The sequence below is a fragment of the Stegastes partitus genome, unplaced genomic scaffold (assembly GCF_000690725.1).
Source record: "Stegastes partitus isolate 25-593 unplaced genomic scaffold, Stegastes_partitus-1.0.2 Scaffold1099, whole genome shotgun sequence".
NCBI classification, from domain to species: domain Eukaryota; kingdom Metazoa; phylum Chordata; class Actinopteri; family Pomacentridae; genus Stegastes; species Stegastes partitus.
The window spans coordinates 50090-73280 of NW_007578830.1; the positions used below are offsets into that span (position 1 = coordinate 50090).

General features: G+C 42.6%; 2 protein-coding genes across 4 annotated transcripts in view; one reads left to right on the forward strand and one right to left on the reverse strand.

The window, feature by feature from the left end:
- Positions 1 to 8600, forward strand: part of cntnap1 (contactin associated protein 1) — a 22512-nt gene extending 13912 nt beyond the window's left edge. Inside the window, exons 21-24 of the mRNA XM_008296075.1 lie at positions 1841 to 1934; positions 2057 to 2287; positions 2593 to 2637; positions 5068 to 8600. Coding sequence (XP_008294297.1) covers positions 1841 to 1934; positions 2057 to 2287; positions 2593 to 2637; positions 5068 to 5267 — 570 coding nt within the window. The 3' untranslated portion in view covers positions 5268 to 8600. The remainder of the gene's footprint in view (positions 1 to 1840; positions 1935 to 2056; positions 2288 to 2592; positions 2638 to 5067) is intronic.
- Positions 8601 to 8666: 66 nt separating this feature from the next.
- On the reverse strand, positions 8667 to 21183 carry ezh1 (enhancer of zeste 1 polycomb repressive complex 2 subunit). Of its 3 annotated transcripts, none has more exons than XM_008296078.1 (20): positions 20155 to 21183; positions 19146 to 19329; positions 18915 to 19040; positions 18408 to 18530; positions 17863 to 17980; positions 17499 to 17729; positions 16815 to 16917; positions 16360 to 16523; positions 16104 to 16195; positions 15829 to 15991; positions 14517 to 14701; positions 12691 to 12782; positions 12508 to 12536; positions 12292 to 12417; positions 10979 to 11157; positions 10765 to 10860; positions 10568 to 10649; positions 10398 to 10481; positions 10199 to 10325; positions 8667 to 10068 (listed from the first exon to the last, which is right to left on the reverse strand). In XM_008296078.1, exons 2-19 carry the CDS (start codon positions 19323 to 19325, stop codon positions 10237 to 10239), a joined length of 2262 nt encoding a protein of 753 aa, XP_008294300.1. In that variant the 5' UTR covers positions 19326 to 19329; positions 20155 to 21183; the 3' UTR covers positions 8667 to 10068; positions 10199 to 10236. The 3 variants fall into 3 exon arrangements, with proteins under 3 accessions (XP_008294300.1, XP_008294298.1, XP_008294299.1); XM_008296076.1 differs by having other exon boundaries at positions 10241 to 10325; positions 19146 to 19327; positions 20155 to 21178; XM_008296077.1 differs by having other exon boundaries at positions 10241 to 10325; positions 10398 to 10478; positions 20155 to 20676.
- Positions 21184 to 23191: the final 2008 nt, after the last annotated feature.

The window sequence follows — 23191 nt, forward strand, 5'->3', positions numbered from 1 at the left end:
TAACACAACAAACCAAAATAATACAAAAACAATACTACAAAAGCAAAACAAAGAATGCTGCCATGCAAGGCGAGGGCAAAGTGAAGCAGAGAAGAAGATGCAAGCGGAGCAAAGCAGCAGAGCGACACCACCCAGAGCAAGCCGCAGAGAGACGGCGAGGCTAACGGCGATGCTAACCGCGGCAAAGCGGCGGAGCGCCGCTAACCCGGCAAAGCAGCAGCGGTCCCAATATTCAGCCACAGCCTCTGTTCAATAAGTCTAGGTTAAATACAAACCAACAGATAGATACAACTAAGTAACAGACTGTAGACCTACCGTTCAGCTGTGTTCAGTGAGCACCTGAAGGAGAGGGACACACTCTTATGTAGCGGCAACAGCAGAAGACACCCCAGAAGACATCCCCAAAGGCGCAGCAGAAGACACCCCAATTGCACTGGCCGAACAGGCAGCCGCGAGCCAAACGTGCCGGCACGGGGTCCGTGACACATGTGGCTACAATAAAAGAACACCAATTACCATAGAGCATGTAAGTGAGGCAAGATGCTGGCGAAGCAGTCACTGCTACGTTACCTGCGTGAAGTGCCGCTGGTACCTGACAGGCAAGAGCAAGGCGACCCGGACGGGCCGGAGTGGGCGGTCTCAGAGCCAAGCGCGAGAGACACCAAGATGGGCACCGTACCCTTATAAGGAGTGCCCTCAAGCGGTGATAGGCTGAATAGCATTCTCACATTAGGTGCAGAAATTAGGCTTCATCCTGCCACATAAGTGCACGGCTTCTAGTTCGGGTGCGTAGTTTTACAGGGTGATTTCACTCAAAATATACTTCCAATTTAAAAAAAATATTTAAGAAGAGTGTTTTTAAAACCCCTTATCGCTCCCACGTCCCGCCGGCGGGACCACTTTCCGAACACATTACAGCCAGATGTGCGCATGCTCCACAATCACGTTTCCCGACAACATACACATCAAATGAAAGCCCACAGTCTCCTTTTTCCGATGATATAAACTTTTTTGACCTGCGGCAACCACAGCGTTGACACAAAGAGCTTTTTATACAGAAAAGCAGCATGTAAAAATCCGAGTTTTCTTACTTTTGAAGGCTCTCTGCAGCTCAAACATCGCTCATTCCTCACCAGCTTGGTCTCATTCTGTCCGGACAGAACCAGTGAACACAATCCCGTAAAATAATTCGGTCCGTAAAACGTATTAGATCCCCAAAGGCACAAACGCTGCAGTAATGTCTTCCCAGCTTGAGATCAGCTCCGGCTGTTTTATTCATTTCTTCTGGCAAAATCAGCCTGAATCTAGTTCAGATCGCGCTGAAAGCGCTGCAGTCAGCTAGACGGACGTCTCAGCTTTTGATTGACACCTAGTTTGGCCAATAGGAGGGCTTTGGGGGTGAGTGACAGCCTGAAGGGCCAATGGAGTGTCTCAGACAGTCAACCCGGTCCGCACAAGTCCCACCCTTGTAGATTCGACCAGTCAAGTTGCAGACACTCTCTGAAGCTGTAAAAGTGTAGCCAATGAGCAGACGAACACGTGGGTGTGTCGGAAGGCAGGATTGTGTGTGTGTCGTGGTATCGGATCGGCCAGTTACCACTGTGAAGTAAATCATCCGATACCGTCATTTCGTCCAGTATCGGCCCGATACCGATACTCAGTATCGGATCGGCGCATCTCTAGTTAAAATGCAGTGCAAATGACTGCATCTATGTTTAGGTGCACTATTCAATGATATTCACATAAAGTGTAATTAAAAATTGCATATAGTTTTTTTTTCATTTATTATTTCCCCTACCGTAATTATGGTGTGTGTAACAGGTTTTTTCCTTACCCATAGGTGGATTACATGGAACCCATAGTGGAGAAGATAACCTTGGTGGAAGATGCCAGGTTTGACTCTCCAAAGTCCATGTTCATGGGCAGAGTGATGGGTAAAAATCTTATTTTACTGCTTGCATGCAAAGTCTTCATTTGTGCCAGAATTATTTATGAATACTTTATTTAAAGTAAGATGCTTGCATGATGTTTTAATTGCTTGTGTCTCTTCCTTCAGAGGTTGGTGACATCGACTATGAGATTCAGCGACACAATGCTCCAGGCTTCATTGGCTGCATATCTGGGGTGAGATACAATGTCTACGCCCCTCTGAAGGCCCTCTTCCGTCCGAATGAAACAGATCCTCCAGTCACGACACAAGGTTATGTCTCTGAGTCCAACTGTGGTGCCTTCCCTCCTGTCCTGGGTTATGTACCGTGGGAGGTAGACCCCTGGTTCACTACCATAGGTGAGTTTGCATGGATTTTCTGTAACATGTCATTGTTTTCTGTTCAGAATCAGGAATACTCTATTGATCCCCGAGGTGAAATTACTTACATTACAGTTGGTCCCATTCATAGTCTTGGAAATATAAACATTAGAAAATATTTAGATAAGCATAAATAGAAAAATATGTCAGAAAATGTGAACATAAGTAGAAAGAGTGTATGTAAAATGTGCTTTTCCTAAGAAAATGAAGTGTACATATACAGTGTAATAACTAGTGTGTTATTTTACACTTCATCCACTGTACTGTATATGTGTCTCTTACAGAGTATTTTTACATCCACGATGACCTCGGTCTGTTTTGGATAACAGGTGAGCTTGATTTTTTCTTGTTTTGTCTGACTCTTTGATCACACACATTGTGACATTTTACAAGCTCATTTGGTTTATTTTGACAGACGGCTCCTCTCCCTCATTTCTGTTTTACTGTTTCCCTCCTGTCCCAGATGACACAAATCAACCGTTTGAAATTCTCTTTCCCTTTTTCCTAAAATCCTCTAATCCTAAATTAGAGCAGGGTTGTCAGATTCCAACGCTGGCTTTTGAGTGTTTATTCAAGCTTCTGACTGCAGGCTCAGTTTTATTACATGTGGGACAAAACAGAAGAACATAAGCACAGCTAAATAAACAGCCAGACATTGTAAATGAATTGCATTTATTTTACCAAATATAATATTTGGTTCTATTCAAGCGCAATCCGATTATCTTTTTAATTTAGCTGAGTATATCAGTACAATGAACATCAAGAAATGACGTTTTTGTATTTGCAAGAAATGCTGAATACAAGAATGAGTTATACAGATTTAAATAGATGGAATTGAATCATCCATATAACGCACAGTACTATTATATAGTTTTGATGCATCAAATTAAGGATGGGTTCATATGTTTCTTTCCTACGTATTATCATAGGTATTATGTTAATTCAAACAGATGTCATTGACTACTCTGATATATACAAGTGACTCATGGCTGAATAAAAAGTCGTAGTTATACCTGCCCACATAGATGTCAGTACCTTAAAGGGAAACAAGGAAGAAACTGAATCCAAACTATGACAAATGTCCTCCTTTCATCATGGATTTCTGCCAAAAATTAATATTTAACATGTTTCTGAACCTGTGTCCACTGGTAACTCTGCACCTTATCTCAAGAGGACGTCTTGAGTGCTGAGAACAGATGACCAGTCTGCAGCACAGCATTACAGATGATGGGGGGGAAAAAAAGTAGAGCAGGTCCCCCTGATGAGCAGGAAAGGCTGGAGTCTCAGGATTAAACTGCAGCACAGAGACTCCCTGCTCCATCCCTGTCTGAGACCTTTACTGGATCAGCTATATTTAGTCTGGACGGGCCCAGCTTACTGTTCATCATTGATAGATGCTCCAGCTTAATAGACCATTTAGCTTCAGAGATATTATGCTAATGCAGGGCATCAGCATGTCATTAAAGATTAGTGCACCACTCCGGCATCCCAACAATGGTCCCCCTCCCTAGATGTCAGACATGTCTGATACACTGCTAAGGATGGGTGTGACTGAGAAATTACACCTCTGACAAAATATGTTGCTGATAAAATAAAATGCTTTGGTGTACTGGGATATAAATTTGTTTACCAGGATATTGAAAACATATGTTTTTCCTTGATTTATCCTGCGATCTATATTTTGCAGATGCTTTGCTGCTCTAAAGGCTGTGTTAAGTGCATTATACCACTCCCAGAGAAAAAGACAAACTGCAGAACACCACATGTTATGCTTTTAGCAGTATCAGCATCGATCTCTGCATTTACTGAGTATATGAACCCAAGACGCCTTTCCCGGCATGCCCTGGCAGAAAGGCCAGTAAACACTGTGGATATTTCGCTGTTTCATTACACAGAGAACAACATGACTGACAAACAAACACACACCTACAGGCAGTTTCATGTCTCCATTTCACCTGACCTGCATGCCTCTGAGCTGTGGCAGGGAAGGCAAAGCAAATACAGAGGGAACATTTAAACAACACCCTGAAAGAACCAGCGTCGAGGTCTGAACCTTCAGCTGTAAGGTGCCTGCTTGAGCTACTGAACAATTTGTTTGCATTGTACAGTCAGGATGCACAACCACATTACAAATCTAGTCTGGATGTGAGTTCTGTCTGATAAGACTCTGTCACAGCTGGTTTACTGCAAGTCCATCTTTACAGAAGTGCTGGAACCACTCACGTGTTGTAACTAATTCAAAATGCAGCAGCCGGGAGACTGAACAGAACACCAGGAACTGAGCTCATCCCTCTTGTCTTCAAAAATGATCTCTGCTGGCTGTCCAGGATGCCCATTCAGGGGTGTAAGACCAGGCTCCACTGCAAAAATTGGATCAGTTACTCAATTTGCAAACTGAACAGACCTCTCAGGCCACAAGATAACAATCTCCTTTGTGTCTGCAAAGCCTTGATCGGATTAAATTTCTTTCAATATTTGTGAACGAAAAAGATGGACAAACTTATTTTCTTTTCTGAAATTTTCACTTGACGTTACATCAACTTATGGACATTTTTGTTTGTTTTTATTTATTTGAGCATTCTTAGATAATAATTTACAATATTTGTATCATCACGATAATGTTGTATATTTTTTCTCTTTGTCTCCCCTCTGCTGTGTTAACATCATTCACACAACCGCTCCTCATCAGTATTTGGAGGAGCACCTTGTTCCTCGCTGCCTCGCAGATTAACTCTGACTGTGCTATTTTTATCCCACAGTTATTGTCATCCTGGCGCTGCTGCTGCTCTTTGGAGGCCTGTACAGCATCTACGTCTACGCTTACCAGCAGAAGGGCAGTTACCACACCAATGAACCCAAAAACCTGGAGTCTCCCAGCAGCTCCAGGCCACTGACTGAGACCCTGAGGAGAGAAAAAAAGAACCTCCCAGAAATTGAAGAGGAGTTCAGGAGCGACTAGCATCACGGGACCTCTGGGGCAAAGGGTGGGGTTTGACAGGGGTGGGGTTGGAGCGAGGGAAATAGCACTTACAAAAACCACAGATACCTGTATTAAGTTTTCTAATTCTTTACTTTTCTTTCTTTCTTTTTTTTTTTTACATTTTGGTTTATTTTTTTTTCCCCGGTCGAGTGGGATATGACGCCTGGTGCTCTACATAGTATGTATTTTGGTAAGTTCTAGTTTTGCTGAGTTCAAAGTTCAAATCAAGCCCCAAGTTGCATGAGTAGCCAACAAGTCTCACACTGTATTGCAGGGTGAAATACTGAAGTGCCTCATCTGAGCAAGCTTGATCTGAAGTAACCATAATAGCTTATTCAGATAGGGTTTAGATTAGACACTGTGGGGGGGAAAAAAGAATTTCAAGGGATTTTTAATTGGAACATCAACTTTAAGTATTTAGGATTTTATTAATTGATTTCTTTTCTGAGCCATTTTTCAAGACCGACGAAAGCTATCGAAAGCTGACTGTATACATCTAAACTGTACCTTTTGATGACAATCTCTCATGGAGCTATTTTTTTGACACCATAGCTCATAATCTGTCTTGGGTTTGTGTAGTGAGCACATCTAAGAGCTGGTGAACGAAACCAGCGTGACAAAAGTACAAATCAAACCTGGTGTTCACGTGTAAAAACAACCAACCCGAAGAGAGAACTTACAGACGAGCATGGAGCTTTGAAACATTAAGCTTTGAGATGACACATTTAAAGATTGTAAAAGGTATCTACGCTTCTATTTGTTGTATTGCAGCCTATAACAGTGCATTACTTATACAGAATGGCTCGTGTAAGTGGTTCAGAATTGCCATAGTGTCAGTAGATAGCAGCTTTGCCGACTACAGTATGCTCAGATTCATGACACATTCTCGACCATGGAGGCTTTGGTAATGAGAGTGTGATAGTTTGAAGATACCTCTGGGTGTGAAAGCTAGCAGACTGTTGGTGTACTGCAGAATCAAAGCAAAAGTCAAGGTGATGACGCCTGCCAGGGACAGAAATATCACAAAGAGTTCTCATTCCTTCTGTCTTGCTGCTGGTTTCCTATATTACGGTCAAGCTGCCAATAGCTTGGTGCTAACAGAGTGTTCGACTCAACAGACATTTCTGATGACAGAATTACTAGAAAAGAATCAGTCCTTTCACAATACTTCCATCTTCAATAATAACATTCAGGGAACAGCTGCTCCCTTTGTGACCATGTGGAGAAGCATACACATAAACACATGCACACACACAGTAACATATGTACAGAGGACCACAAGAGTGTAAATGCTAATCTTTTACTTCACACTGCTCGAATATTTTTGCTGTAGAACAGTAGCTGACAGTAATGTCATCGCTGCTGCTGCTTGTTTAGCTGCTCTCGGTGAAAAGTAAAAAAAAAAAAAAAAAAAGATATCCTACCTATAGTCAAATGAAACTTCCTTTTCTGGCAAGAAGAAATTTTATTTGATGTTTTGTGCAACCAAAGCTTAGGGCTATCATCACTCACTTTGGCTCTCCTTGACACTAAAGCACTGTTGTGTATGTGGAAAAAAAAACAAAACAAGTGTTACATTTGCACCATATCAGCTATGCATACGTAGAGCATGAGCGCACTTTGCAGTAACATGCAATAATATGAGCTTCTTCCAGCCGCCAATGATGTTAATTTGCAAATGCACACTAGCAACTAGGATGTAATGAGTGTATACGTGAATATATGAATAATGTGTTAGGCGACTTTTTTTTTTTATTCCTATAGTTTATAAAAAACGAGGAAAAGCAGTTAATTGGAGTGCTTTGAATGTAAATCCTTTGACTCTGTCTGTATGAGCAGACAGCGAAGACCTGCTCTGATGTTTTTTTGATTGCTTAAGCACTGAAAGTAAAATTACTCATGGTAGCTTTCGTGAATGCTCAGGATAAAGAAAGTACAGTTCTCGCTCGCTGTAGCACTGATACACCTCCGAAACTCAACACTGTTGGTTCTCTTCCGTTGCAGATGGGCAGAACTGTGCAAAACTGTACAGTCAGGATGTACAGTAAATGTAAAAAAAAAGAAACTGCAATTACTGTAAAGGCACGACTTGCTAATAATGTATGAAAATGTACAGATTTGGCCGAAACGGGCATTTACAGGCTATATTTTTGTGCTGTAACAAGAGGAATGAAAGCGAAAAGTGAGCAAACGGAGTGAAACTGATGGCTCGATACAAAGAATGATTTGTGTTTTTGTTATATGGACAATCACCACACAACTTCATATTAGGCACAACATACTGGGGTCAAATATGCTTTGTTGCCTATTAGGAAAGAGTCGACTTATGTATTATATAAATGTATACACCTTACTTACTGTATTCATTGGTAAACGGACTATAAACATTCAGCCTAGCAGTGTCACATTATTGCATCTCACTATTCATGTGTGGTCCCTGGAGCGTGTGTTTGTGTGACTGACTGGATGTTTTAGTGTTTGTGTATTCATAGTTTGCCCACCAAGATACAACCGAATGACGTTAAACAAATGTGCACTGATGCCAACTATCCAACTCACTTAGCGTAGTGCGCCAACAGTAGAACAGCGAGACAGAAACAAGACGTGGTGGTACTCAGCTGTGGCTTCTTCTTATACAGGCATCAGGTATTTGTGAGATTACAAGCACATTGTGTGGAGTCACCATCCAGCATCCGAATGATGGAGGAAAGGATTTGGGTAAACCGGACTGAAATAAAACGGCCAGTAGAGGGAGTCAGCCAGCAGGGTGTTTTTTTTAAATAGCTCGGACAGGGTATCTGCCGATTCCTTAAAATACGAGACTTACAGAGCTCTGTTTATTGCTTCCTGTAGTTACACCTAAGATTAATGGCAAAATAGAAAAGCATATTTAAAGGAGCATAATAAATTTAGCTAAAAGAATCACGATTTGCATGTAATTCTGCTCTGTTCGGCAGACACATGAAGAGATTTCAGTACCTACAAAAGCCTTAATAAATCTGCAGACACCCTGTCGACGGTGGTATCACGTGTGACATCAGATGATAAAGCACCAGAGTGAGGAGGAGGAGGAGGAGGAGGCAGGTTAGACCAGGTTAGAACTCTGCACCATCAAACTAAATCCTCCTGGAACAAGAACTAGATATAACAATTGTGTTTTTGATCACACTGGAATTTAGGATATATTTTTTCTGTTCTTCTGTATGCTCGAGTTTGTTTTGTAATAATTTCACTGTAAATGACCATTACTGTGTAAATCAAGGCAAAGCCAAACTGTCATCTCAATAAAAGAAGCTTGAAGGAAATTGTTAATGTGTTATTTCGGCTGACGTGATTTTAGTGTAGCGATCGTTCACTCAGAAAAGGACGAAGACAGCGTTTTTTTTTTTTAATGTATAAAGTTAAAGTTTTATTTTTATAGGCATACACTGTACATAGCATTAAACTCCATTTTGTTCATCTCTACTGAGAAAGATCTCATTTCATAGTGGGCTTTTTTGATGTTTTATAAATGAAAAACAGAGCAAATGACAAACCTGGACGTAAAAAAATAAAGAAAACATGATAAATGATATTTTACATTCACATGAGGGGGACTTCAATATTTGGTCAAACACTGACAATTTTGCTTTTTGCCATAGTTGTATCCTTGTAAAGCTTACCTTTAACAGAGCTCTGTGTGTATGTAATTATGCAACACGTCCATATTGTCGCAGCACTTTTCTGTGCAGAATCATTTGGCACTTTTCGATTTTCAAAGGAAGACATTTACTCTGTGACTGGTTTATTATTTAAGTGTGAAGGTTTCAAGATCATGTAAACGTGAGAATAAACTGTTGATGTATATACGTTGCTCTGAGTACCAATAATGGAATAATGTGTGAAATGAAAAGAGGGATGAGATCTCTTCACCATCATCTACTGGTTACATTCAGTCAGTCGGTTTCTCGTCTGGTTGCCTATTTTTGCAGAACAATGATATAAATGCACAATAACTTATTTTACCATAAAGACGTGGTGGTGATGCTAGCCGCTGGGAAGGTTCACAGGGGAACATATCAAGCTGCCAAGCTTGATCAAGTTTCCCTGTGGAGCAGTCAGAGGGTAACATCATACTACAATACTGAGTGACTGCACAGGGACAGCATCTGACTGAAGCTAATGCTGTGGCTAACATGTTTAATGGATGGTTTGTCAAAAGACAGCACATGCATTTCACTGATTTACGTCGTAAAAGCTTGCGTTACGTATTGAAATGTCAAACAAAAGCCAGTCTATAAGTACAGTAACAAAACTGCGGAGGGTAACACACTGAGTCATGGGTGATTGCAGCCTCTTTGCTTTGACAAGATGGAATTAAAAAGAAAAACAATGTGTGATCCTCTTGGTGCAGTAAGCGATACCGATTAATAGTATTTTCACTTTAAATAGTTTAGTTTAATAAGCTTGGCGTATACAGTCTTACAGGTAGGTGGGTGGGTCTGGGCAGATGTGGAGGGAGAGCTGTCGCTGAATGAGATGGTGCGCTGTTTGCAAAGCAGGAGCACCTGCAAACCGCAGGGAGGGACTTTCTATTTTTGGAAGTGCAGCAGAGAGGGCAGAGACAGTGACTGTCAATAGAGACTTGTCGGCTAGATGTGATGCTGCAGAGAGGGACAGAAGCATTAGTGGGTAGCGGCGGAGTTAAGGAGAGGTTATGGAGGTAGGCAGCTGATGAAGTTAAGCCATGTCTACCTCCCTCTCTATTCCCACATATTTGAGGGCATCGGCTTGGCTGTATCTGTGAGAAGAAACATGAAGTAAAGAGCATGAGTTAGTATACAGTAAATCTAGAAGGCAGTTATTCAGTCACAGTGAAAAGCGACTTTTTCTTTCTTTCTGTCTTTCTTTCTTTCTTTTTTTTATTTTACTTTGAAGCTGATGGAGAGTCACAAAAAGGCCTGTGACTCTACCTGTAGTCAAAGAAGAGCTCCTCTCCTTGCAGGATAGCTCGTTTGGCAAAGATTCCAATGCGGTGGTCTCCGTTCACCATCACCACTGCAATGGCAGCAAACACAGTGTCAGCCAACAGAACTCTTCTGAATCTTCACACAGTGGACTCACTCTCACCTTTAGCGTAGCAGTTGGGGTTAACTGAATGATTTGCAAAGCGGATTTTGTTCCCCTTTCGCGTGGCATCCACAACAAAGTCTACTGAGAGACACACAGTACATGAAGAATTTCTTAACGTAGGGGTATGTCTGGCTTAGAACAGCAAAGCAGGAGTGGGGAATACTTGCCATTGTTCAAGTTGAAAAGGAAACTCGACATGTACTTGTCATAGATCCTTCCACGTCGGTCTGCCTCATCCTGGGAGATCAGCTGCTCACGCAAATACACAGGAAAAATAACACTGTGAGTACAACACTTCAATCATGCTGACAGCTCATGAATAATACATTTGAAAATAAAAACTGACTAAAGTGCATGGACTTGCCTCTCCGCAGTATTCAGAGATGAATTCATTCTTTTGAACAGACTCTTTGATGAAGGTGCCCCACCCGGCCACATCTGACGGAGCCAACAGCAGGTGCTGAAAGAGAAGTCGAGTGTGCACGCTATATGATTTATGTACACACCCCTCCTTCTACTATTTACAACAACAAAATATCAGACTGCAATTTTTTTAACTATTTAATCCCCCAGTATACCTTTTTCAGACCTCTCTGGATGCTGCAGTTTTTGCAGGAGACCATTTTGCTGTCCCAGTGGTCGGCAGCACCGCAGGTCATGCAAAGATCTGGGTCACACTCTCTCACAGCCAGGTAGCAGGGACACTGTTTAGTGTTGCACTGAGTCTTACACCTGCAGCCTGGGAAGCGGTTCTGGCCTGGAAAACATTTAGGCACACAGCTGCTTTGAAAGGGAAACTGCTGACAAGGTTTGCGAGCAAATTGCATACAGAAATATAATACATTATGTGACTTGGCAGAACACGATATGATTATGATAAATAATTCCATCTTGAAATGCAGTTGCAGCACGGGAGCTCAGCGGCTGAGCACTGCTGAGAGGTTCATCAGTCAGAGACCTCTGCTGGCAGATATGCTGAAATACAATTTTGAGGAGTGTAACATAACACCCTCCGGGCAGATGAACGGAGGGCTCGGGCAAGAATAACCGAAATGTCTTTCCAGCAGCCTCTGCTTGGAGAAAACTGTCCATAGCAAGAGCTCCAGGCAGCATTTCTCTCCTCTGTCGTGCCGTCTTAACCTCTCATTCCCAGCCTGTGTGGGTTTTATGTGTCTGTATCATCAAGCATTGTTTAGTTGAAACTGTCTGACTCATACTGATGTTGGAGATGATGTTGTATATCAGGCACAGAGCCTGTCATATCCCTTTGATTTCGCTCCAAGTCTTTAGAGCACACACATGTGGAACTGGGGGCTGCTTCCTGTTTGGCCCCAGCTCCCCTCTGCTACGGGAAAAGGCGAGGTAACAGGGAGGAGGGAGGAGGGAGGAGGGAAGGTGACCGAACCATCGCACATGAACAAATGTGGCAAAGCCCATCCTTTCCAAACCATAGCAAAATGTTTACTGCATCTTATCCTTTCTCTTTACTGTCGAGTCTCCAGAGGGCAAAATACAAAATGCACTCCTCCACCGTGTGGCCATTTCAGAAAACACAGTTCTGGGTCATTGCTGCAGCAGCAAATGCCTCATTGTGAACGCAGCTCTGTGTTAAACAGACACCCACCTATCCCCGCCAGAGGACAGTCTCTCCTCTGACCGCTGCCAGAATCCTGCAGAATCACTTTACATTCTGCTGCCCTGCTCTATTGTGGCTTGGCAAAAGGGTTTAAAACCGTTGAGATCTTTCGCTGGAAAATGCGGTTATGACAAACAATTTTCTTTGAGCATCACACGGAAGAGCAGACTGCTTATATGTTCATGTGGAAAAGAAAGAGGCTGTTCAGTATGTGAGAGACTGGTGACACAGGTGAAGGAGGAAGGTGACACTCACACTCGTGCTCGCATTGGCAGAACTTCTCACAAAAATTCTGGGTCATCACGCACGGGCAGGAGCTGTCGCAGGGGTGGTCGGGGTGGTCACATGGCTGATAGTTGTACACCTGATTGGATGAGTTATCTGGAGCAACAGAGGACAAAGCCCTCAGACTGGCACAGTAAGCTTTGTTTTAAGTCAGAGGGCATAGTGCAGGAATAGTCACAAACATACCTTTCTTTAGCTGAATCTTTGCCCATAACCTGCAACATGAAACAAACACAAATGACAGGTTTACTCATAAACTGTTCTAAGCCTGCTCCATCGCTGTTCAGGTAATTCATGTCTCATTGCTTGTTAAGTGCTAAAAATGTGACAAGGTGACAGAAAGAGAAAAAAAAAAGGATGATGTCTCGCCTGTGTTTCCTTTTCTTCTTTTGGGGCGAGATCCCTCCATCCTCCAAAGGAACCCGATGGATCAGAACCTCTTTCACTGCAAACTCGTACACCTGTGGGAAACAAAAACAACATCTCATCCTGCATGTTCATCACAAATGTGCACAACCATGAAGAAATTTTCATTGCTGCTATGTTGTGTAATGTTGTGCAAGCTGAGAAGCATATCGCTTCCCTTATGCCACAGAACATAGATGCCCCCCTCCTCCATCCTCTGCTATCAAAACTGCACTGCAGAGGCCAGACGTACACATGCATCTGTGTGCACACACACTCAACCACTTCTGGCTGCCAAAACCCAGATTTGGCCTCTTCCGTAGGACACAGACATACATAATGATGCAGCTGGTTTCAGCATTTCCACTGAGTGAAGCAGTGGGCGGGGGCTCTCTGGATATCAGCAAGACTGTGGTGGTCCAATACAGACTCTGAACTCGTCTGGCCTTGGGACAAGAGAGGCTACAATGGTTGTATGTATATGTCTGAAAAAGGGTTAAGATTGTTCTACTTCTTCTGGACTAGGGGTACAAAAATAAAAAAACTTCTGACATCTCATTCAGAAGTTGCAATTTGCTCTGTTTACGCTCTTATGCACAGGCCAAATGAAGCTCAAATGACACGAGGTTGGGAATGTCTGAACAATTGCATCATGAGAGAATATGAGAGACGTCACATCTGGTAAGCATCCCTGTTTATGGTGCCACATGCCATTCTCTCTGCAGTCAGCCCAATTATCCACACCATAAAACCACAGGCACAGCATGTGCATGCATGTGTTATTACACTCGCACTGACGCAAACGCAATAGAAATCAGCAACGCAAGTCTGTTTTCTACTTAATTTCAAAACAACTATACATGCTTTTCAGAGAGTTTTAGCTGGAGTTCATGGATTAACACAGCAAAAATTACATTTCATAGCTAGTACAACTAGAAAACAACAGATGTGAGAGTTAATGACACACAATTGTGGCTGTGCTTTTAGTGCTTCTTCTCAAAAATAAATGCCTCATTTCACATCACTTCTATGATTTTATTTTCTATTTGTCACCATTCTCTACGTCATTATGTCTGTTCATTTTGTTTTCTGCTCCACTGAAGAATTATACATTAATTTCCTTGAATATTCCTATGGCAGAATCTGGCATTTTTAAGGGAAGCTACACATCAAAGTCTGTTTTCTGGGTGTATTAGTGAATGTGTGGAAACGTTTCATATCAGGCTTTTGAGTCTCCAGAGGGGGCTGTACCAAATCTGATAAACTGCCTCAAGTCGTGCCACTTGAATCAGCTTCAGTTGGCTTTCAAGACAAGTGTAGAAATGAAAAAAAATCTGCAGGTGTGGAGTTAAAAAGAAGTAAGCCACCAATCCTCTGTAGCTGCTACTGGCATAAATGCTGAACCAAACCATGAGCAATCGAATTACACAGTGGGAAATGTAGGTATCAGGTTTCTACAACAAATGCAAATTGAATAAAAGAGAAAATGTCTTTGGTTCTGCTATTTCAGCCTTAAATTTAATTAATTTTTAAAAAGAAGTCTATCATGATACTGACAGTGAGATAGATTTTGACAGCTGTGTCAGGTTAGATGCTAACAGTGACCTAATGATGGTAAAATCCTATGCGTAGTAAATAACAAAGATTTAGATCTAAGCCACAATGTATGTATTCATGTTCCCTCATTACTAGTCTCTGTATTGGCATAGTTTAAAACCACATTAACTTTTTCAAACGGTGAATAAATACAGCAAAGTTCATCACAGTACCATAAAGCGTGAATATTTCACCTCTTTGCAATTCTTGGTACCGATGAGGCGAGCGATGGAACAGAAGTTGTTGAAGTATGTGCCGTGCAGCACCCTGAACAGTGACTCCTCTGCCCCACTCCACTGGACCACACAGCACGCCTGCTGCTCCCCGTCATCATCTCCTGGACGCAGCTTGGTGGGGGTCTGGCACCGCGAATTCCCTTCTGATTTAACACATATACACAGATACAGACACAAACACACAGATACCTTAGTATCACTGCCCAACTCCTCTCGGCAGAAAGTTTTAGTCATATTTTATTAATCTACAGAGAAACAGCTGCATCCCCTCACACTTTTTTATTATTCGGTCTTAGCAAACTTTTCCCACTGCTTTTATCTGCACACACACATTGGTATTACTAATTTAGGCCACCACAGACATACATAATTCTATTTCTGGATGTCGCTGTTGTGCATCTATGTACACGCACTGGGGACCATGAATTTTGATTTAGCATTTTGGATATTCAGCACTGATGCTCGAACACCCACAGCTCAAGGCAGAGAGCAGAATGTTGCCTGGCAACAGGCTGAATGCAGCATTGCTGTGGCCACATGCTCCAGCACTGAGTATCTTTATTAATCTGCTCCACAATCTGTTTTTTCCACATTATCTCGACACGTGTGAGAGAGTCTGCTGAGTCACTGGCTGAGCACCAGCGGTTTCTAAACTAACAGGGACTTTCAGGAAGGACCTAATGGTGATGAGCAACAACCTGAGAGCTCCAGGATGAATTGGAGGAAGCTAAAGAGCCGTAGGGGATTGCTCTTATTTCCCTCCTGCTGCTATCCCCATGAAGGTGTCGATATAATTTTTTTTTTATAAAAAGGGGAAAAAGGCACAGTGGGAGGAGGGGGAAAGTGTTTGTGTTGAGGCTGAAGCATGCAAAACTAATGAATGGCTTATTTTGCTTGGCAAAACAGAGCTGATATTGAGAAAAGATGCAAAAGGGGAAACAGAGAAGAGAGCAGAGCATGTCATCTCTAGCCAAATTTCACTTTTCTGAAGAGCTGCAATCAGTCAGGTCAGATACGCTTCCAGAAAGGGGGAGTTTGGGGAAGGTTATGGTAAATGATGCATCCACTCAGTCACAAAATGACTCACAGTCTCAGAAACACATTAAAATAAATAGTGACTATTCTGTATGAACCCACAGAGCAGACAGCCTTAATTGCATTACCAGAATGAACCAGATTTTTACATTTCTTTAAGAGTAGCTGAGAAAGTGGAAATTTTTGTGGCTTCAAACGCAGAACAAACCCTACTCCTGTGAGATCAGCATCTCACCTGAGGAGGAGGTGGTTTCATGGTCACTGTCGCCCTCTTTGCCTTCCTCAGCGGACCCAGACGGTCCAGGACAACTGGAACTGGTGGGACGCTGCTGCTTCCGTCGTCGCCGGGATCTCTGTGATCGTAGCATGTTCTGATCCACAAACTCTTTCGCCCCTTTCTTCAGCAAGAGGGCCAGGGATAGGAAGAATGAGAAACACAATAAACAGCAAAATACAGGGAGCACTCCTGAGTACACAATGCATGAATCAGTTAAATAATTGTTAGCATACCTGTAATAGAAAGCAGTCCACACCACATGGTTCAGTCTCCATGCGGATCTCCTTACTCTTCCTCTTGTAAACATTGGGTGTGGCATGAAAAGCTGAATCAGAAACAAACATATTTTGACTCCTCATTGCACATAAGATGGTTAGCTAGCAGCTGTATTAAAAAAAAAGACTAACACCAATAAAAGAGGATGTTATGCTATAATCATGTGTATTTATCTCAATTCTACTTGAAAATAAAAGTAAAACAAGCCATTACGGTGGAGGAAACAGTCGTATTTGAAGCAACGTCTGCAGAAGAGCGAGTGGAAGGAGTGCAATGACTGCTCTCTCTGCACAGACTTCGCAAAAGGTCCGTCCAGGTTGGGGGTACAAAGAGGGGGCAGCTTCACCGGGCCGGGGGGCTCCAAGAGGTCCTTGTACCTGCACAGGATGTAGGGAAAGCTTTAGTCGTGGTATGTCACTTCTTTGTGGCACAGTATTAGTATGCTCATTTGAGTGTGTGAAATGGTGTTGGGCAAAGACGTGGACGTTTCTTTCTAAGTGAAGCTCTTTCAGATGCTGATGCAACTACTCCTTTGAGTCAGAGAGCCTGAAAGGGAGCCACCATTATTACTTTCCTCCCTGACAGCTTGCGTCTCCATGGTGAACACTAAGCAACCGACTGCTGAGCATTGTGCACATAGATCCCTGGATTGACTGCACTTTTCTTACTTTTCCTTCAGCTCCTCAGTGGTGCCCTTGTAGGGGAACATTGAGGCGATGGCTGTAAATATCTTATCGTTGGGGATCTTCTTGCTGCTGGACATGTCCCTCACTACGGGACACAGTGAACACAAATAACCCAGATTAGTCCACACATCAGGTTTTGATACAGATTCACAAATAAACAGTTACGCAATCTGTTCTTTTAAACATTTTGCAATGGTGCAGTTTTCACAATTCTCAAGGCCAGTTAGCAATAACGGCTCCCTGTGAAAATCATGATGTAATAGCAACAGTGTAGTTTCATTTTGTCGCTGTCTTGTATTTGTGGACCTTTCCTACACCCACGTGCTTGTGAACTGCAAGTTGAATGACAGCATGCTTCCATTTCACTATCACTAGGTGTTGGCAGAGTGTGTATACACCTCAGTTTCCTATAAAGCCTGGTTTGAGAGGTCATTCAGTTCTGTAATTAGAGCCAGGCCATATCAGTGTCATGGACAAACAGGTTCCCTCACACACAGTAACCACACAGGGACACAGGGGCAGCTTTAAAGCAAACAATGCCAGTTCAAGAACTGCTGTGGCAGGGCGACCTTGCGGCAGCTGTACAGTGTAATGAGAGGAACAGTGCGAGCCTTGTTCAGCCCTCTCGCTCTCTCACAGAGCCTGAATGCACCGCCGAAGACTCACCCTCAGTAGTGCTTCTCCTCTTCCTCCTGATGAACGTCACAGCTCCGGCTTTATTCTCATCTGAACCCTCCACTGCACTCCTCCTCATTACTCTCTCTTCGTCTTTCTTCACTGTCACCTCCGCCGCTGCTGGTGCCGCTGCCTCCTCTTCTTCCTCCTCTTCGTGGTCAGAGTACTGGCTTAAGGCCTCCACGAGTTCTTTAAAGATCTCGTCGCTGATGAACCCCCCCTCTGGAACAGAATTAACACATCAGAAACTGTCAAAATGCATTAAATATCTGAGTCTCACAGACCCCCAGAGATGGCACAGAGTGGAGCAATAATGGCGATATTATTAGAATTGAACACAGCATTGAACACACACCTCTGTCGCCATGGACGCCATCATAGTTGTCGATGAGTTCTTCCAGAAAGGCCTCGTCCTGTTCCAGCACCTCATCACCCATGTAGGGGATATTGTGAAGGAACGTCTCATCCTCTACCTAGAACACAAAACCTCCTGTAAAGACAGCTATCTGACTTCCTTGTGTAGCAAAAAATTCACAAAATATTTACACGCTCCTGCTTACAGTCAAAACATAGGTACACGGACAGACCAAGAATATAAGAAATGCAAAACCAAGCTGTGTTGCAAGCAGCTTCTGTTCAATGAGCATATCCCCTTTTTTCCACATGAAAAATATGTATTTTCTGAATAAATCTTCTGTGGAACAAAGAAGGTTTTAGCTTGATGTGTTCTTGGGTTTATCCAACTGGTTTAGATGTTCGGCGGACCAAGAATTTAATCAGCTTACAGAGTAGCGGGCCCAGTTTTCATTCAACACATCACAATCTTGAGGAGTCAGGTAAAATAGTGACACAATATTCTGCAGATGTTAAAAAAAAAACACCTTATGTGGTTTATTATACCATGAAGTTGTGCTGCAGAGGCGACCAGGAGTACATGAAGGGGATCCCTGCCACTGTCGACAACGGCCTCATGGCGATGGCTTGAGCTTTAAATCCTGGGAAGCCGAACTCCACAGTACACATCTGTAAGAGAACCAGAGGTGGGGTTGACGAGATTTTAAAACAACATCCATCACAACTGGGCAGTTTTATAACTACATAATCAAATTTGCTGCTTGACCCCAAACAGGGCAAAACAAACACAATATAGCGGAGCCTGACAGCATGTGGGAAGAGGGGAGATGCTGTTATGCCCTCAGGCTGTTTGTATTATGAGCTCCCACAGGGCCGCAGACCGATGCTGGACTGCTATATGAACACCGCGGCCGGTGAGGAGGACTCCACATGATGGACATTAAGGAGTTTTCTTACAACACATTTGCGCTGTAATAATAGATCGGATTACTAGTTGAGCCAGAGCAGGAATACGAAGACTGAGCTGGGCAGTAAGAGTCCAACAACACTCACCTTCTTGTTGGCCAGAGCGCCGCCAGACGTTGACAGAGGAATGGACTGAATCCTGAGCTTGGACCACTCTGAGTTCAGGAGATTCGTCTGCTGCTCGATCTTTTGCCTGTTGGACATGAACAGAGTCTAGAAACAGAAAAAGAGCAGGTCACATCAGCTACATGTATGAAAAACACACACACCATGCCAACATGCAAATCTTGCAGAACGTCAACAAGCGACTTGACCCACCTTGACCTCTTCTGCTTTTTTAAGGCGTTTTAATTGGCGAAGGCGCATGTATTCTGACTTGACCCTCCGTCTCCACTCGAGCAGGCTGCGGGAGGGCGCGAAGGAGGAAGGTTGAGGTTTGGGAGTCGGCGGGGGGACGCCGGTGCCAGGGGCCGGGGCTGCAGCAGCTGTTTCCTCCATGACTCTTTTGAAAAGACAAGGATGCTACATGACAAAACAGTCCAAATTCACTGAGCTCAGACAGATAGAAGCTGTTCTCATCGCTCTAGTCACAGATGACAGGTATTGGTGTGCTTGCACTGCACTTTGATAAGTTCTGTCAATGCGAATACTAACAGCATCTCTCAGCATTAAACTTCCCCATTCACTCTCAGTGGACGTTGTTCTGAAAGAGTGCCCCCCTCTGTTGACAAAACAAAACTGACACCCAATGTAAAAAAAAAAAAAAATGTCTTCCAGCAGGGAGCTTTAAACTGCTCATGGTAAGGCTGCTCTTATTTTTTTAAATCATAGGAGGCATCTGCTGAAATCCTGCCAAACAAACAGTGTAATGTGTGCATCAATGAACAAAGTCTATGAATTTAACAGCACGGGGGCATCCACATTGCTCAGGAGTGGGCGTGCCTCTTCAGAAAAGCAGAGCAGAAAAGTGCGTAGTACAGTTTTTCTGTGTTTCATAACCGCCTTAGTGGACATCAACTTCACCGTTTGAGCTAAAACAGAATCTTAAATAAACACAAAAGCAAAACTGAGGCCAGGAAACTGCCACGGTGCGGGGCTTTTTTCGCTGCCTCCCCCGGACTACGAGGCGTGCACAGCCACAGCTATGAAGTGCGCTGCGTCCTGTAGGTGCAGCCCCGTGCCAACAGAGCTACACACACAGCAACCCATTTAAATGTAGAACACTTTAAAGACGTGCGCACCGAGCACCAACAATGACGGCACGCTACCCCGGCGCACGCGTGTGCACGTCTCGATGTGTACATCCAGTGTCGCAGTTATTAAATACCTTCAAATCCGCGTCTTGCGTCCTATTTGTTGCGACAACAGCCCGCAAAGCGATCAAGTCCCTCTCTGTATTTTTTTTTTTTTTTTTTAAAGAAAAAGATCCGGTGCAATTTTTTTTTTTTTAAAGCTGCCCTTTTTTGCTATGGATCTGACGCAGATCTCGTCTCCGCACGGCGAGGGGATCTCACAGAAATCCCTACGTTATCCACGGGCATGGTGCTGGAGGTTGTTGTTGTTGTAGCTTACAAATAGCTGCGCACTTGGCTCGGTTGAACCAACCCGAGCAGGAGGGTGACGTCTTTATTATGATCACAGCCTTTTCCTTTAGCAAGAGGAGGATTTATTACTATTCTGCGTCCTGGGAATTAAAAGTAGCGTGGAGGAGCAGCCACAGCACAGTCATTTTTTTTTCTTTTTTTTTTTTTTTAACACGCACACACAGGAACTGATGCAACTGTCCGGAGTGCTAGATCGCCATCTAAATGCGTGAGGGCAGAACAGTCTTTGGATTTTTTTTTTTTTTTTTTTAAATAGGCTGATAGTGAAAAAAAAAAAATCACACCATTCTACTCAGAGCAACCGAGAAGGTGCAAAACGCGGTTAAAGTGGAAGAAACAGTTAATACATGCAACATCACAGGAATATAAAGCCTTAGTTTGAACAAAAAATGCAAAACAACATGAAAACATCAACACGCTTATTTAGCATTAAGGTTGCACAAAAAAAAAGTCTAATAATGTAAAAAAATGGTTAGGTAATAGCTGGAAAGTGGCCTACAGTTTCCTGACATTCCAACGGACTTATTCTGTCGGATGGAAAGAACAGTGAGAGCTGCTGTTCGGCTCTCCTCCTCCAGGGAGAGCCCAACACGTTTCCTCCTGCTCTCTGGGTGCTGCTGCTGCTGCTGCTGCTGCTTTCGTTGAGCTCCTCATGTCACTGATGCCATCACGTACTCCACGTAAAATCCAACTTCACACACAAACTTCCCGATTGAAGCACGTTTTGTGGTGGGCGTTGGGTTTCCTAAAGAGCGGATGTATGGAAAAAGCGTTTACAGAAGGGCACACATGAATTCATCTATATGAAACAGATTCTTTTTTAATGCTCGGAAAGATGCAAAAAAATTTTAAAGTGAAATCTGGTTTCAAACCACACGCAAACTGATCATGCATTTGTCATATCCCACAGGTAACCCTGTTTAATTTCCTACTTAAGCCCATTAGAATGAGAGGAACTACTAATATGCTTAATAAATATGTTATATAATATTTCTTCACACATCATGATTATTTGGAATTAAGGTATATTACTATTATTCTCATTGCAGTTTGTACAGAACACTATTATTGTGTACAGCAGATTTCAGAGTTACTACCATATTACTATATTAGTATTTATTTAATTTTACTTGATTTTATTTATTTTTTTATTATGATTTCTTTTGTTGTCTTTCTTTTTTTTGGCAAAAAAAAAGTAAAATTGTACATATGGAAATCTTTGTATTGTATTCTTTTTTTCTGTTTGCTTTTTTATTTTTTGTATATTTGTTATATAGTTATTTATTTGATTTTATTTTGTGCTCCTCTGATAAAACAATTTCCCTTGAGGATCAAAAAAGTTGATCTAAGTCCAAGTCTAATTTAAATGACTTTAAACTCAGCTGACTGATGTGTCTCCATCCAGATGTATTGATGTTCTAAGTTCATTATAATATGTATTCATTTCATTTTTTTAATCAATAGATGTTTTTAATTACTTGATCCAACATTCAAGAGATTTATTTGTCCCATGGTTGTACAGTACAGGCGATGAAATGCGAAGTGACATTTCCACAAGGCTGTGCAATAACAACAAGACGTGATAAAAACATGCCTCAGAATTGGAACAAATAGTCATAAATAATGAGGAGGGAGGAGAATGTGAAACTAAAGTGCAGTCAACATTGTGCAAGAGTTGCAGTGTGGGTGTGTATGTCTTGTTAGAGCTTGTGCGTGCATCAGTAAGCATACATTACATATTTACACTGTGAAAGCACAATGTTAGTTTTGTGTTCTTTGTCTAATTTGTTAACATCTTCAGCAGTTTGGTTTATTGTGCAGTTTACTGCTTCAAAGGCCAACCACAGAATCTGTCCCTCTGTGACACACAAGATGGCACTGTTCAGCTACTTTCTATGAGACGTCAGAGCATGTGCTCACACATATTTCATTTGGGTAAAGAAACCTGAAATCATGGAATACCAACTGAAGTGACCCAGGTTATCACTCCCTGATCAACGTGTTGTTGTAGCTCCTCTCTGTTCTCTGGGTCTGCTGTTTAGGCCATGCATTTCTGCTTGTTAATTATGCATCAAGTGACCAAAAGGTCCTGGCGTGATGCAGCATGTCTGGCATGTGTACCCTGGTATTTGAAGTAGCCCATGCCATGTTGATACTGAGCTGTCAAACAAAAGCAAACACACGCAGGAAGATGAGCTCGGGGAGTTCGGCCTGTTATCAAGCAGGAAGTTTTTAATTCTGTATCATGTAAACTGTGTGTGTTGATCTTGGCACTTGCCGTTACGGCTCATTTCTTGAGATAAGTTGCAGGTTTTATGATCTGTGATAAAGGCTTGGAGGCTGATAAAACAGATACCTCTAAAGTCATTTGAAATATTCACCGACTCCAAGAAGCATTTGTTCATGGGAGACAGATGAGCCAAGTAAACTTTCACTGAGTTTTGCTCTCCCTCCGCAACATTTGAAAAATGTTTCATGCTCTTCTTTGTGGGCAAATCAATTTAGTTGTTCAACGTCACTCGAACTGTAAGTCTGATATAAGCTTCTTTTTTGCTGTATTTTTAAAATTCAATCCATTGCATGTAAAAAGAGTGGCCTCCTTTAACCGAAATGAAATGTGGAAGCAATTTTGGCCAAAGCTGTCTGGCTTTGCTCCAAGACCAGCAGCTGAGAAAGAGCACTCATCCTTCAGTGACGTGAATGAGTGCATCAGTTTCACTCTGGATATCCCTGCTGCCTCCCTTTACCACAGAAGCTCAG